This window comes from Balaenoptera musculus, chromosome 9 (genome assembly GCF_009873245.2).
Source record: "Balaenoptera musculus isolate JJ_BM4_2016_0621 chromosome 9, mBalMus1.pri.v3, whole genome shotgun sequence".
Lineage (NCBI taxonomy): Eukaryota > Metazoa > Chordata > Mammalia > Artiodactyla > Balaenopteridae > Balaenoptera > Balaenoptera musculus.
Genome location: NC_045793.1, coordinates 14,196,243 through 14,212,102, shown reverse-complemented (window position 1 = coordinate 14,212,102; position 15,860 = coordinate 14,196,243). Strand labels below are relative to the sequence as shown.

Genomic DNA, 15,860 nt, shown 5'->3' with positions numbered 1-15,860 from the left:
AATTGCTGCATGGCATTCCTGGGCTCTGAAGGTGAACAAGGGACCTAAATCAGTCTAATCAGAGTGAACCTCAGGATGTTTGCTGGGACTTGCAGGACACAGGCTTTCCTTTCTCGCTGCAAGGCACAGATTCTGGGGAGCTAATGGCAGCCATCAGGGGGATCGTGGGAAACCTGCTGAGAATGGAGCTAACATGAGAGATAAGAAATGAGGAAGAAAAAGCCAGTTCTGGTCACATGAACCAACAAACTCCCTTTGTTGTTTCAGCTGGGTTTTCTGTTCCTTGTAACTGAAAGCTTCTCTGTCAGGTACACACTGCGAAGAGAAGTCTAAATCTCATACCCACTTTGGATTTGGGAAGCCTACTGCTTTGGCAGGAACCCTTCTCTGGCAGCTTGGACATAGCAATTCAAATAGCTCGGCTTAGTATACGCCCTTCCTTAAGTCTCATGTTTCCTCCTACCATGGAGTTTCTTCTAGTGTTGATGACTGCATGCATGTAAGTACATGTATATCTGCCTGCTCTGCCCCTTGCATAGGGACACAGAAGGGTTTCTTCCTCGCTCATTTCCTCCCCCACTGCCACCCTCAACATATGCAGACATGGTCTGAGTTTACACCTTACTGAAACTGTGATCCTCCGTGGAGATTATTTAACTCACCAAATCTAAATGCACAAAAGCTCTGTGAATCTGAGTCCCATTTTGGAATCAGAGAATTCTTTAGAGCGAGGCCAAAGTTACTTTTTAAATAGAAGACATTCATTTCAGTCTGAATTGTGATGCCGTTACCGCCACATTCCTACAGTTTTGGAAAGAGTACGGTGGTCTTTGGTTTTCTTTCATTCAGTAATCCCTACAATTCACTGAGAGTCTGTTATAAACCAGGTGTTTTACATACCATTTTCTTCAGCCCTCAAACAACCCTGTAAGGTAGCTGTCATCCTCCTTAGTACAGAGGTGAGAGAATTGAAGTTCAGAGAGGTTAAGTCACCAGCTCAATGTCACACAGCTAACAAGTAGCAGAGCCAAGACTCAGTCATGGATATTGAGGCTCCAGGTCTCGTGTGTTCCCCGCTGCATCACGCTGCCTCCTTGGCCGTTCATCGCCAGCCCTTCCTCCCCACTCCAGCCCACTTTTCTCTCACGTATTTCACCATGGGTCACTCTTCCACCCACCTACCCGATCTCTCATTCATTTGAGTACATGTTTGTCTTTGAGTGTGACTCTGTGTGTGTGTGTGTGTGTGTGTGTGTGTATTTCAAGCAGCCAGCCCCATTTCCTCCCTCTTCCTTCTCATAGACAGACTCACTCAAACATTTGGGCCTCTTACCTAGAATGTCCTCATAGACGTTCTCCTCCGATAAAGTGCGTGTGAGCCCCAGCTTCGTCTGTGCGCACCAGTCAACCCTGCTGTTCTCAGAGGAAGACTGCAGTAAGTCTTCAAACTCATAGGACTTTCTGGGTTGTACAAGGTGGGAGGAAAAGAAACCGAGAACTCAAATCAAATGAGGCTGGTTCAGAGAATACACGCCAAAATGTTTTTTTTTTTCTTGCAAAGATTTCCAATACTTAAATCAACTCTGTTTTTTATAAGAAAGTGTGAAAATCCTCAAATATGAGATGTGGTTTTTACTTGTGAGAATGTTTATGCTATTATGCCAGCTAAAGATAGTGAAGTATACATATAAAATACAATCCCAACTTTGTAAGCAAACATATACATAGAAGATAAAAAGAAGAGAAGTGAAACATACAGCTGCTATATCAGGGCCGAGGGATGACTGGTGTCTTCTCTTCACTCGTACTTTTCTGGATTTTTCAAATGTTCTACAGTGTTTACAGAGCACACATTAATAAACACAAAGGAGTAGTAATGGCCAGTTCAGAGCAGACAAGAAGCCTGAGCACCTCCCCCTTCTCTCACCCAAGTGGTTATTATCAGAAACCCAAGGGCCAGTTGAGGCACCCCACCCCACCCTGAGATCTGTGCAAATGTGCCTGGGGCTCTGTCTGGGGCCTGGCTCACCACCACCCTCGCCCCATCTTACATCCACACAGGCTGTCCCTGTTCTGCTGGTATTGACTCTACTGTGAAACCTAGCCCCTTCTCCAACTCACACACACACACACACACACACACACACACACACACACACAGCCACTCACCTTGAGTTTCTATGATCTTTTGTAACTCTATGGAACATTTGGGAGATCATGAGGTGGGTCATATTATGAAACATACAAAACATCACCCATCTCACAGGTTCACTCCACCTCCCCCCTATTTCTTCTCTCTCTCCCTATCCTTCTCCAAAGTAACCCACAACTTCTCCCTGTTGGAGCAGAACAGTCCTGCCCACTCAGGCTCCAGAAGCTCACCTTCTCCTACCCCCAAGCAGATTTATCAGGAATTTCTGCTGAACACACCTGGGCCTTCTGTGAATGGAATTGAGGTGAACATGCAGTCCACCCACGTTAAACAGGGCACATCCCTGAGCTGACTTGGTGCTGGCCCCTCACTCCTTCTGGTACAGGGTCCAGACGCTCACAACCCTCCTCTGGCTCAGGAATCGCCGCTCTTCTCTCTCACTGTGTTCACGTGTGTCTAGCACAGTGTTCTGCGCATGCCAGATGGCACGTTGCAGCTAACCGCTGCGAAATGCAGAGCGCCCTTGTTTCCTCGTCCACGCTTCCAGCCCCGGGAGAAAGTGCCCCTCTGGTGGCTCTAGGATTAAACAAATCTGGACACAGATCCCGAATCCTTCATTCACAAGTCCTTTCAACTTGGATAAACTACCTGAGCTCAAACTCAGTGTCCTGATTTGTAAAATAGTAATTATCTCATAGGACTGTCCATAGAACAGAGGATGTTTGTAAAGTTCTTGGCACCTAATAAGCCCTCAACAAATGTTAGCTATTATTATCTGTCATGGTGCTCTTAGTTATTTGTGTAGCCAGTGCTTTATATGAACATTTACTGTGTGGGAGGCACTGTGCTCAGGGTTTGAAAAATAAGGACTAAAACAGCCAGAGTCCCTGCCTCAAAGAGCTTACATTCTAGGGAGGAAGACAGATGTTCAACCAGCTCACACACAAATAAACAGAATTATAAACTGGGTTAAGTTCAGTGATGGAAAAGCACAGGTTGCGAGGATATCGAGGAAGGCTCAATGTAGGTTGCGGGATACATCAAGGGAGGCCTCTATGAGAAAGTCACTCACTGAAGCTGAGCCTTGAAGGATAAAAAGAACTTAGTCGGGGGAAGAGCATTCCAAAAAGAGGGAAAAGCATGTGGGAAAGTCCTGAGTCTACAGAGAGAGCTCGATGCATTTCAGGAAACAGCAGACAGACAGACAGACAGCATGGCTGGGCTGCAGGGAACAGGGTGGAGAGTGCCAGGCAATGAGACAGCAGAACCAAGCAGAGGCCATTTGCCTGCTTTCCAAGCTTTGGGGATTTCTTGCATTTTAAATCTTTCCCTCTCCACTAGCTTCTTTCTCTCCTTCTTTAAACATGCACAGGTTTCCTCTATCTTAAAAAGCTTTCATTTGGAGCAATGACCTTTGTGGTTCTATTTCTCACCTTCCTTGCCAACACTTTTAACGAGGGGGAGGGGAGGAGGAGGAGCAGAGATTATTCTCTTAGTTTACCATAGTTCACTCGTTTTTCTTTCCCTCACCCTCTCAACCCGTCCGTGTGCATCCCTTTCCTGAAATTCCTCCTGAAGGTCACTAGCGAGTTTCTGGTAGAACCTAACAACTTTCTGGGTCCTTTCATTACAGGACACCACTTGGCTTCTACAGCATAAGGTAGCAGTGCTCAAAGTGCAATCTGTGGGCCAGAGCTGGGGTGCCAACTGTTTCCGGTCCTTGACAAGATAAGTACAGAAATTGAGAGAAAGCGTTTAGAAACTTTTCAAGCAATTTGACAGAATGAACTTAAAAAAGAAAACAAAAACACTGAGGTTTGTATACTGACGTCTTTTTTCATTACATTCCTCTGGTAATTCTTTTTTTTATTATATTTTACAAAAGTATTGTTTGGCAAAGGATTGGAAACACCTGCAAACAGGCCCTCCTGACGGTTTGAGGAGGCGGGTGCAGGGCTGCCCTAACTCTACTTGCCCTGTCAGACCACCCCTCCTGGGCTTGCGCTGGCAGCTCTCTACCGCTTCCTCTTTCTGGGCTATAGTGTTTCCCAAGGCTTCTCCTCTTTAGGCTCTATACTTTTTTCCTTTTTTTTTTTTTGGCTGCACTGCACGGCTTGCGGGATCTTAGTTCCCCGACCCGGGATTGAACCTGGGCCCACAGCAGTGAAAGTGCCGAGTCCTAACCACTGGACAACCGGGGAATTCATTAGGTTCTATACTTTAATATCTACACAACTGAATTCATCACCCCTTATCTCCACCCCACCCTCATTCCTTTATGAACTTGAACCCCTCATTCCTTTATGAACTTGAATGCGGCACTTAGGACAGGAGCACAAAGATGGGCTTCTAGGCTGGAGCTCTATGGCCTTAAGTCAGGTCACAAGGCTGAAACCGTCACCAGTGCCCCAGGGTTCTGACTTATGAAAAGAAGTTTGTGCCCAAAAAAAGGGATACTAATCCATGAGCCCCTTCTTTCTCCCCTTGAGGTGTCCAGCGGGGAGAGGAAGGACTGAGCTTCAGAGCTCTAGCAGATGGGACCTGGGGGAAAGCAGGTCTGAGCCGTTTTCTCTAAGATGGGAATGGGTTGTGCTGTGACCCCACTCTGAACATTTCCTAGTCCAGTTTCCATTAGCCCAGGCTGGCATCAGCCAGGCAGCTGATTGGGGCTGGAGGTGTGGCCCAGAGCAGAGTGAGGTAACTGGCCTGGAGTGGGCCAGAACTCCTGGGTTTCCCCTGCTGAGCAAACCAAGTTACGTTAGCTAGTCCTTAGCATGTACGCTACATGGTAGGGAAAATACAAACTGTTCAGATACCACAGAATCATTCATTCAGTACTTACTGTGTACTGACCAAGTGCTTGTCTTGGATCAGCACATTCAAACTTTACAACAACCTTGTGAAAGACTGCTATTATTATACACATGTTATGCATGAGAAAACAGGTATAGAGACATAAGGTAAATTGCTCAAAGTCACTTTGGGAGAACCCAGGAAATCTGATTGGAGATTGGTGCTCTTAAAAAGACAGGCACTGGACTTCCCTGGTGGCGCAGTGGTTAAGAATCCGCCTGCCAATGCAGGGGACACAGGTTCAAGCCTTGGGCGGGGAAGATCCCACATGCCGTGGAGCAACAAAGCCCGTGCGCCACAACTACTGAGCCTGCGCTCTAGAGCTCACGAGCCACAACTACTGAGCCTGCGTGCCACAACTACTGAAGCCCATGTGCCTACAGCCCGTGCTCCGCAACAAGAGAAGCCACCGCAATGAGAAGCCTGTGCGCTGCAACTAGAGAAAGCCTGTGCTCAGCAAGGAAGACCCAACGCAGCCAAAGATACATAGATCAAAAAAAAAAAAAAAAAAGACAGGCATGCTGCAGAGCACGCAAGTAAGGCAAGGCAGGAGGAAAGCTGCAGGCCCAGTCCCCAGACTAAAACGGGTCGGGTGTCCAAAGGTTATTGTTAGGAACTTGAACTATGTTTTTGGTTTTTTTTTTCCGGCTGCGCAGCTTGTGGGATCTTAGTTCCCCAATCAGGGACTGAACCAGGGGCCCTTGGTAGTGAGAGCACGGAGTCCTAACCACTGGACCGCCAGGGAAGTCCCAAACTAATTTTCTCTATAAAACCATATTACACATTACTGAGCATTGCCCAGGCAAGCCCTCTATTTCCCATCATGTAACTGAACTATACGATGAAGAGATGCTATGAACCCCCACAGGGAAAAGAGCGGACAGGTGGGGAGTCACTTCACTGGGAGCTGAGCAGTTTCTGCCACAATAGCAGGAAGCTCCACTCCCAGCAGCAGAGGGAGAGGGTGGTGGCCACTGCCTATAGCTAAAGCCTTGACTGCCTGGGATTCCAGCATGACCTTGGCTAAGCTGGGCCTTTTCTTTGATTGCAGAAAGGGGCTGCAGCTGTGCCTTGCTTTGCCATGGAGAGAGCTCTATCATTATTTATTTATTTATTTATTTATTATAAATTTATTTATTTTTGGCTGCATTGGGCCTTCATTGCTGCGCGCGGGCTTTCTCTAGTTGCGTCGAGCGGAGGCTACTCTTCGCTGCGGTGCACAGGTTTCTCATTGCGGTGGTTTCTCTTGTTGCGGAGCACGGGCTCTAGGCGCGCAGGCTTCAGTAGTTGTGGCGTGTGGGTTCTAGAGCACAGGCGCAGTAGTTGTGGTGCACGGGCTCAGTTGCTCCGCGGCACGTGGGATCTTCCCGGACCAGGGATCAAAACCGCGTCCCCTGCATTGGCAGCCGGGTTCTTAACCACTGCGCCAAGAGGGAAGCCCTATCGTTATGTATTTTTTAAATTTTATTTATTTATTTATGGCTGCGTTGGGACTTCGTTGCTGCGTGCGGGCTTTCTCTAGTTGGGGCGAGTGGGGCTACTCTTCATTGCAGTGCGCAGGCTTCTCATTGTGGTGGCTTCTCTTGTTGTGCAGCACGGGCTCTAGGCGTGTGGGCTTTAGTAGTTGTGGCTCGCAGGCTCAGTAGTTGTGGCTCGCGGGCTCTAGAGCGCAGGCTCAGTAGTTGTGGCTCACGGGCTTAGTTGCTCCGTGGCATGTGGGATCTTCCCGGACCAGGGCTCGAACCCGTGTCCCCTGCACTGGAAGGCAGATTCTTAACCACTGCGCCACCAGGGAAGCCCTATCATTATTTATTTTTAAAAATCTCATTTGAGGTACCAGTGAAGCAATATTTGTATAGGTCAAATTTTAAAATAATAAAATTATTATAAAATATTTATGATATAATATCTGAATAGTTCAAATGTTTTAATAATAAATGCCCTAACAATAAAGATGCTTGTATGCTAAAGGCTCTCCAAGTCCCAGCGGATGGCTCACTTATTTAGAGCATATGTGGCACAATCAAGAATCTGGATGGGCTTCCCTGGTGGTGCAGTGGTTGAGAATCTGCCTGCCAATGCAGGGGACACGGGTTCGAGCCCTGGTCTGGGAAGATCCCACATGCCGCGGAGCAACTGGGCCCGTGAGCCACAATTGCTGAGCCTGCGCGTCTGGAGCCTGTGCTCCGCAACAAGAGAGGCCACGATAGTGAGAGGCCAGCGCACCGCGATGAAGAGTGGCCCCCGCTTGCCACAACTAGAGAAAGCCCTCGCACAGAAACGAAGACCCAACACAGCCATAAATAAATAAATAAATAAATAAATAAAATTAAAAAAAAAAAAAAAAAAAGAATCTGGATCATCTGTTGGGGTTTGTTAGGATGGGATTAGCCTGCAATCCAAATGGCTGCTGTCAGATACCCTGGGATTTCAAGCTATAGTTTGAATGTTTTTTTATGATCCTTCCATATTTCTAAGAACAAGATGCTAAAACAAGATATCAGCTATATTTTGCATATGATTCCCAACACATAAAAGGTACCACCAGTCTAAACAGTATTAGAAAAGCCCACATTTAAAATGTTACAAACTTCCATTAAAAAAAAAAAAGGTGATTAGAGGATGGTTATTCACAGTGCAAAACTCTTATTTAATTTGCAAAAGAATTCATCACAGGATTTCTTAAATAGTAGTTCCATTTCTGTATTAAAATGTTGGGTTTTAGCTGGCTAATTCTTATACAGGAAGCCTGAAAGACCAACTTTAAATCAACATGAAGCTACTGTCCATCCAAGATCAAGAAGAAACCAGAAATCCTTACATGCCCAGCTTCTAGAGGCAGTGGGAAAACAAAATTCCAATCACAAAGTTCGATTTCTCATTGTCCTGTGTTGGTGACATGTTCGCAAGCATTAGCTTTATTAGGTGGTTGGTTCCTCCTCAGCACTATTTCTATAATCTGCATAAATGCCTCCAAGGACTGTAGTCCTTTGGTTCTGAGGCTCAAGTAGGTGATTAGGGTCCCAAAGAGGAGAAATATGATTAAACTAATCATCCAATCATTTAGCTAAGTCTTTTCTATGAAAATATTTTTTAATTGAAAAAAAGGTTTTAATACCGTTATTTACATATTAACTTTGAATGGAAATTTTGAAATGGTTATTTACATATTAACTTTGAAAGGAAAATTTGAAAGGTTAATGATAACCACATCCAAATTGGCTTCTCTCTCGTTTAAACACTTCCACGTTTGTTCCACATCCAGCTGCATGTTTAATAAGCACCTTCTTAAAGGGTGGAATTGAGCTCACAGCTGGTGATGCACGGGTAAGAAGTCCCTGGGAATGTATTTCCTCGAGGTCCAGTGACTGGGACTCAGCGCTTCCACTGTAGGGGGCACAGGCTGGATCCCTGGCTGGGGAACTAAGACCTGGCAAGCTGTGTGGTGTCCCCCGGTAAAATAGCGTAATTTCAAGTAGCATTTTGAATGTTATTTGTGACTTTTCCATATTTCTGTAAACGAAGTACTAACGTAAGAGCTCATCCCACATCTCCGTTTAGATGACGCACGGGAAGCTCAAAATGAACAGATCCGAAGTTGAACTCATACCACCATTCCCCACTCCCTGACTAGGACCAGCTCCCTCTCCAACGCTGCCATCTCGGCAAAGGCCATCACCATCCGTCCAAGTGTTTACGCCTTAACCCTGGAAGTCCTGTGCAGCCTTCCCTCTCCATCACTGCCCACATCGAACCAGTTAACGAGTTCTACCTGCAAAGTATCCCTGGGACCCACCCACTTCTCTCAATCCCCACTGCAGTTATACCACACAGTAACCCCCAAACCTCCTTGGTCTCCCTCCCACCCGCCCCGACTACCCACGCAGTCCACTGGTGCCCCTTCCACTCTCCCCGCTGCTGCGGGGTGGGGCAACCTCTTAGAAACGCAAATCGGATTGTGTCTCTCCCCTTCTTAGAAACTTCCAGATGCTTCCCATTCCCCTTCGGTAACAGGCCAAAACCCTCGCCTGGGCTCCAAGGCTCTTGACTCCAGAGGGCTTCTGGGCCCCAGCTCACACTCTTCCTACCCCTCTGGCCCACCCCCTGCCTTTCAGTCCTCCAGCGTGCTAAATTCTTTCTTGCCCCAGGGCCTCTGCTTGTTTGTCCACTCAAACTGGACACCTCCCCATTTCCCAGCCCACCCCCTTGCCTGGGAACCTCAGGCCTTGCATGAGTGTCACTTCCTCTCTGAGCTGGCCCGGTTTCCATGACAGGCTAGCTACCCCTGCTGAACATTCCCACAGCACCACGGGCTTCCTCACGGCCCCGAGAGTGCTTAGTTACATAACCAGTTGTATAGTTCTGACTATTACTAGTACGTAAGTTTCATGAGGGCAGGGTCTGAGTCTGTCTTATTCATTGCTATAGCATAATACTACATAGGTATAGTAAATATTTGTTGGTTGAGTAAGTGAGTGAATATTTTAAAAGCTGGTTTTAATGGCCACCTTTACTGCTTATAATTTATCCCCATTTTGGGGTAAAGAAATATTTTATCTGTATTCTGAGAGCTAATTTTGAGTCGATTGTTTGAACACATTTCCCCCAGAATTATTTTCAGCTGTATTTAAATTTGCTTGGACAGCCTGAGACCCAGCACCCACCTAAAACACCATTCAGATGAGCTAGAAACCAGGGATGCCTTGCTCTGATTCCCTCATCCCCCTCCAGCTGCCACAGACTCTCTTCTTTCCTCCATCCCCGGTGATCAGGGGCAGCTCTTCTCCTTGGGAAGGGCATTCATACCACTGTTACTGACCAGGGTTCTTGGCCTCCTTAATCAATAGAAATTGATCAGAGGCCAGACAAGAAATTCAGGCAAGACTTTATTGGGGCCCCTGCTGCAGCTGGGGGGAGCGAGAACAAACAACAGGTTCCCTTGCTTGCTCATTCGCTCAAGGGGCTGCGAGCTGGTTCCTTATATGGGGTGATGGTAGGGGTGTGTCCAGGGGTCAGGCTAGAGGGACGGCTTAGGTGGGTTTCCCACCCCTTAGGTGGTGTTGTATTCAGGGGACATGCGCAGTACCTTACTTTTTCTCCCGACCACTTGTTTTGCGCCCGGCTCTTCAAAAGTGGCTGTTGGGTTTTTTGGTCTCTTTGTATCTTTTGTCCAGAATTTGCCCCAACTGCACATGCACGCAGTTATTTTTAGTCCCTTATAGTTTCTTTGTATTTTGCTGCTCAAGGAGATGTTTGTCCGGGTGCAAGCATTGCAGCACTGCAGCAAAGAGTCCCAGGTCCCAGCCTGTCTCACCACCAGGTGATCAGAGTAGGGGGCTAAATGAGAGAATGTTTATGTCAGCTCTCAGCTCTCACTCTGCTACCGGGTATCTCCTCTGTCGAGAGCTATGACTACGCATGTTGGGTTTCCACTTACCTCTATCCTGGATGCAAAAATAGAAATGTCAGAAGAAAAACTATCCTTAGCCACCATTGTACCTAAAATCCAACCATTTCCACCTTCTCATGAGAAATAAGACATGACAATCACTATTCTAATGTAGAATGACAACCACCCTCTCTACTCTCATCTCTTTGTCTTCCAATGCAACTACTATCGAAATAAATGAATTTACAGAGTCAAGCTTCTCAGCCGCTTTCAAAGTTACTTTTGCTCTAAATCTCAAATTAATCAAACAATTTGCCCCTTTGAAGATGTTAAACATTCAGTTTTTAGACATGGTAGTTAGAGTTGCCTCATGGATGACATGGTGACTGAGACAGACTCATAGTGACGGAGACAGACCACAGCGTGGCTGGTACACTAACTTTAACGACTAAACCCATGATAGCTGAGGGCTGCTACCCAGTCAGACTTCTGTGGGGATCCCTATCAGTCCTAGAGTAGATGGAAATTATGGAATCGATAACAGTGCCGTATGATTTGGCAGCCATATAATGACTGAGGTTTCATGTTCTCAGAAAGTTCTGAAAGTCTTACACTAAAGCCCCAAGGAAAGGCTGAATCTATGTGATGCCAAAATCATCAGTTGAAAAGTTGAAGTTTTGGTCAACATAGTTATTTGGTTTCATAAAGATCTAAAAGCTCTGTCATGTGATCTAATTAAACTAAAACAAAAAATCTGAATTCGAATGAAAACATTTTGGATATACAGACCCATGTGAATTCAGGATGCTGCTTACACTTAAAAAATAATAACTTTTCTTGTTAAATGTCAGCCTGAAGGCATTCCTGCCAAAGTTGTTAAACGTATGCCATAAAATATACATAACCAAGTTAATGCTGCTGTAGGAACCTTATCTGTGGAATTTCCTGACATTTGAGGGTTTCTCATTTTCCATTTTAGGATTGAAGGCATAAGTCCTTGCAGTTAATTTCCTGGGGCTTTAAAGAAATGAAGAAAGAAGAGAGAAGAGACAGAAGGAAGAAGGAAGAGAAGAGAAAAGAGGAAAAAAGAAAAAAGAGCAGGGAAAAATAGAAAGAGAGAAAGAGAAGAAAAAGAAAAAGACATTTTCTCAAACTGAGACTCTGAATCCATTGGTTTGGCTCTTGCTGAGGTGGACTAATCAGCCTATGAAAATAAGCTGAATACGTTCTCGGGAGCGCGCAGCCTGGCCGTGTAATTCTAAACCCTCATAACCTCAAAATCCTTAATCATTTCTTTCTTCAACCTTGGCTGGGCTTTCCTGCCTCAGAGAGGACAGGAAGCCTGCCAAATTCAGAGTTGGGTCTTTTCTTTTTTTTTTTTTCTTAAGCGATAGGACCACAATAAAGGGCATACTTTGTTTTTTAAGAGTAGAAAGTGAACATCTTGCCCTAATCACCTCCGTTGTACAATTTTAAACAAAACGAAAAATCCAAAGCCAAAATTCTTAAAACACAGTTGATGCAACCATGTTCAAACTGGCCAAGAAAAATTACATCTTTGGACTGAAACTAAGTAACTTTAGCTGGTTTTAAAGAAAATGCTGGAAGACTGAAAAAAGCAGATGGTAGCTAAGAGAGAAAAGATAATGGGAATAACTGTTCACCAGGTTGATCTGTCTGCCCAGTGATGACACAGCTGAAAGATTCCAATTTCCCAGAACGAAGCTGCCCCTGGGAGAGTGGGCCTCTTTGGAGGAATAGCCCAGAAAGGGCATGGAAGGGCTACTCTGGGTAAGCACTGGGGACAGGAGCAGAAAAGTCACGAGAGCACTTAGGGCCCTGAGGTTGGCACTGGTTTGGGAAAGAATTTAGAATTGGAGGTGGATTCAAACCTTCTCAGCGCATAAAAGAAGGAAGCCTGTAAATTCTTCTATAGATATCACATAACGCGATGATACCAAAGCCTGGTAAAGTTAGTATAATAAAATCCAAGTATAGATCAGACCCATTTATAGAATATTGGTACAAAAATCTTAAATAGGGGGCTTCCCTGGTGGTCCAGTGGTAAAGAATCACCTTCCAATGCAGGGGATGCAGGTTTGATCCCTGGTGAGGGAACTGGGATCCCACGTGCTGCAGGGCAACCAGGCCTGCACGCCACAACTACTGAGCTCGTGCACCTCAACTACAGCCCACATGCCGCAAACTAGAGCCCACGCACCCTGGAGCCCGCATGCCACAACTAGAGAGAGAAAACCTGCACGCCACAACTAGAAAGAAGCCTGCACGCCGCAACAAAAGATCCCATGCGCTGCAACTAAGACCCGATACAGCCAAAAATAAATTAAATAAATAAAGAAAATACAATAAATCTCAAAAAAAATCTTAAATAGAATATTAGCAAATAGAATTCAGTTGTGCATTAAAAGAATAATGAACCAGAACAAAGCGGGAGTTCATCCCCCAAATAGTAGGATATAAATTCACTATTAATAGGTCAAAGGAGAAGAACCACACAATCATATAAAGTTTCTGAAAAGTAATTTGACAAAACCCAATCCTAATTTTTTAAACTCTTAGTAAAAAAAGGATTACCAATGAACACTACCTAGATAGCATGAAAACATAACTCCAACAAGAGTGCTTGAGAGTAACACCAGAAGCATTACCACTAAAGTTAGGGGTGAGATAAAGCTGCCCAGTGCTATCAGCACTATTATTTCACACAGTTATGAAAATATTAGTCAGTGCACTTTAGTAAGAGAAAGAATTTGGAGATGTAAATCAAAATGAAAAACATAAAATGATAATTCTTTGTAGACAATATGATTATATATGCAGAAAGTCCAAGAGAAACATTGACAATTAGAAACAATAAGAAGGTTTCTTTAAGGAGTCTTTTAAATGAATAATATACAAAAATAAATAGTTTTCTTAAATACAAAGACCATATAATGAGAAAAAAGATTACATTAACAATGGCAACAAAAGAATAAAATACTTAGGAATAAACTTAGCAAATGTATAGAATCCCAATTAAAAGCTGACATATTTCGTGTGTGTGTGAAATTTGATAGTGATAATACAGACCATTTAGGAAAAGACATCAGAATATTCAAGACATTTTTTGAATAAGGAGAATAATAGGAAATAAATAAGAGGTTTATAATTATTAAAAAGGAGACCAAATGATCATTTGTGTGTGTATTACATGATAGTATATGTAGCATGTCCAAAAGAATCCACTAATTATTAGCAACAATAACAAATTTCTGTAAGCTCTACTACATATTAAAACAGATTATGAGGGGACTTCCCTGGTGGCACAGTGGTTAAGAATCTGCCTGCCAATGCAGGGACACGGGTTCGAGCCCTGGTCTGGGAAGACCCCACATGCCGCGGAGCAACTAAGCCCGTGCGCCACAACTACTGAGCCTGTGCTCTAGAGCCCACAAGCCACAACTACTGAGTCCACGTGCCACAACTACTGCAGGCCCTAACTCCTCACATACAAGGGATCTTCAATAAGATTATTTGATTTATAATAGAAACTATGGAGGCCAGAAGGTATTGGGATCACATATTCAAAAGGCTGAAAGAAAAATATTGTTAATTAAGAATTCTATACCCAAACAGGGGATTCCCTGGTGGCGCAGTGGTTAAGAAGCCACCTGCCAATGCAGGGCACACGGGTTCAATCCCTGGTCCGGGAAGATCTCCCATGGCGCAGAGCAACTAAGCCTGTGTGCCACAACTACTGAACCTGCGCTCTAGAGCCCACGCACCACAGCTACTGAAGCCCGTGCGCCTAGAGCCCGTGCTCTGCAATGAGAAGCCACTGCAATGAGAAGCACGTGCACTGCAACGAAGAGTAGCCCCTGCTCGCTGCAACTAGAGAAAGCCTGCGTGCAGCAATGAAGACCCAATGCAGCCAAAAATTAATTAATTAATTAATTAAAATAAATAAATAAAACAGATTATGAGGTTAAAATAACTAAAACAGTTTGGTCCTAGAAAAGAAATAGGTACCCTGATTAACTAAACAGAATAGAGCGAGAAAAAAATAACAGCTAACATTTATTGATCATTTACTATATGCCAGGCTCTGTTTTAACTTATGTTTACAAATATTTACTCATCCAATCTTCACAACAAAGCTATGAAGTGGTCACATGGAGATAATTATACATCTCCATTTTACAAATCAGTACAATGAGGCTCAGACAAATTTAGGAGCTTGTCCGATGTCACACAGCTAGTAAGGTGCAGAGCTAGTAAGTTCTCTGGCTCTAGAGTCTTCTCTGATGCCACACTGTGTTCGTCACAGTGTTATTTGTAAACTGGAAACAACCTAGGTGTAAATCACTAGGGGAATGGCTAAATAAAATATGGTTTAGCCACGTGCTGTAAAGATGGCAGTTAAAAAAGGAAGGTGAAAAAAAGAAAGGAAAGTGGAATCACTGAAATATCTCAATGAGATCCTAAGTAAAAAACAGTCGAGGGCTTCCCTGGTGGCACAGTGGTTGAGAATCTGCCTGCTAATGCAATGCAGGGGACACGGGTTCGAGCCCTGGTCTGGGAAGATCCCACATGCCGCGGAGCAACTGGGCCCGTGAGCCACAACTACTGAGCCTGCGCGTCTGGAGCCTGTGCTCCGCAACAAGAGAGGCCGCGATAGGGAGAGGCCCTCGCACCGCGATGAAGAGTGGCCCCCGCTTGCCACAACTAGAGAAAGCCCTCGCACAGAAACGAAGACCCAACACAGCCAAAAATAAATAAATAAATTTAAAAAAAAAAGAAAAAATATCCTGAGGAGGAAAAATCTAGGTGCCTATATCAAGTGTTTGTTTAAAAAAAAAACAAAAACAGTCGATATAGAGCATGATTTCACTTTTTAAAGGATATAATATATATGTGTGTGTGTTTCCAGAAATTCTAGAATACCCAAACTTTTTTTTCCCCTGTAAGAGAACATAAGACATTACGTTTCTGGCACCCAAAGAATCCTACCTGACAGACCGTGTTGAGTAGCGGACTGACATGATCAAATCTATATTTCTAGAAGACTCCTCTGGCTGCTGAGGAGAAGAACACTGGGAGTGGATACAAAATGACTAAGGTGGTGGCAGTGGAGGAGATGTGGTCAGCTTTAAGAAAATGTTTAAAACTAGAACCGAAGGACTTGCTGATGAATTAGATTGGGGATATGTGAAAAAGAGAGAAATCACAAATGACTCCTAGGTTTTTGGCGTAAGCAAAACAAAGGGTGATACCATTTAATAAGATAGCATCTATTTTGGGAGGAGACCGTTAGTAGTGGCCTGGATTGAGAATTTAGGTTTAGACATGTTAAGTCCAAGCTATTAGATAACCAAATGGAGACCCAAGCATGACAGGACTATACAAACCTGAGGCTGGGGAGAGTCAGGGCTGGAGATATACATCTGGGAATCATAAGCATGTAAC

At 44.6% G+C, this 15,860-nt stretch overlaps 1 protein-coding gene across 6 annotated transcripts in view; it reads right to left on the bottom strand.

Annotated features, from left to right (window-relative positions):
- DENND2A (DENN domain containing 2A) overlaps positions 1–15,860 on the bottom strand; it is a 100,827-nt gene that overhangs the window by 52,918 nt on the left and 32,049 nt on the right. For all 6 annotated transcript variants that reach the window (XM_036863728.1, XM_036863731.1, XM_036863733.1 and 3 more), the window contains one exon: positions 1,334–1,461. In XM_036863728.1, coding sequence (XP_036719623.1) covers positions 1,334–1,461 — 128 coding nt within the window. The remainder of the gene's footprint in view (positions 1–1,333; positions 1,462–15,860) is intronic.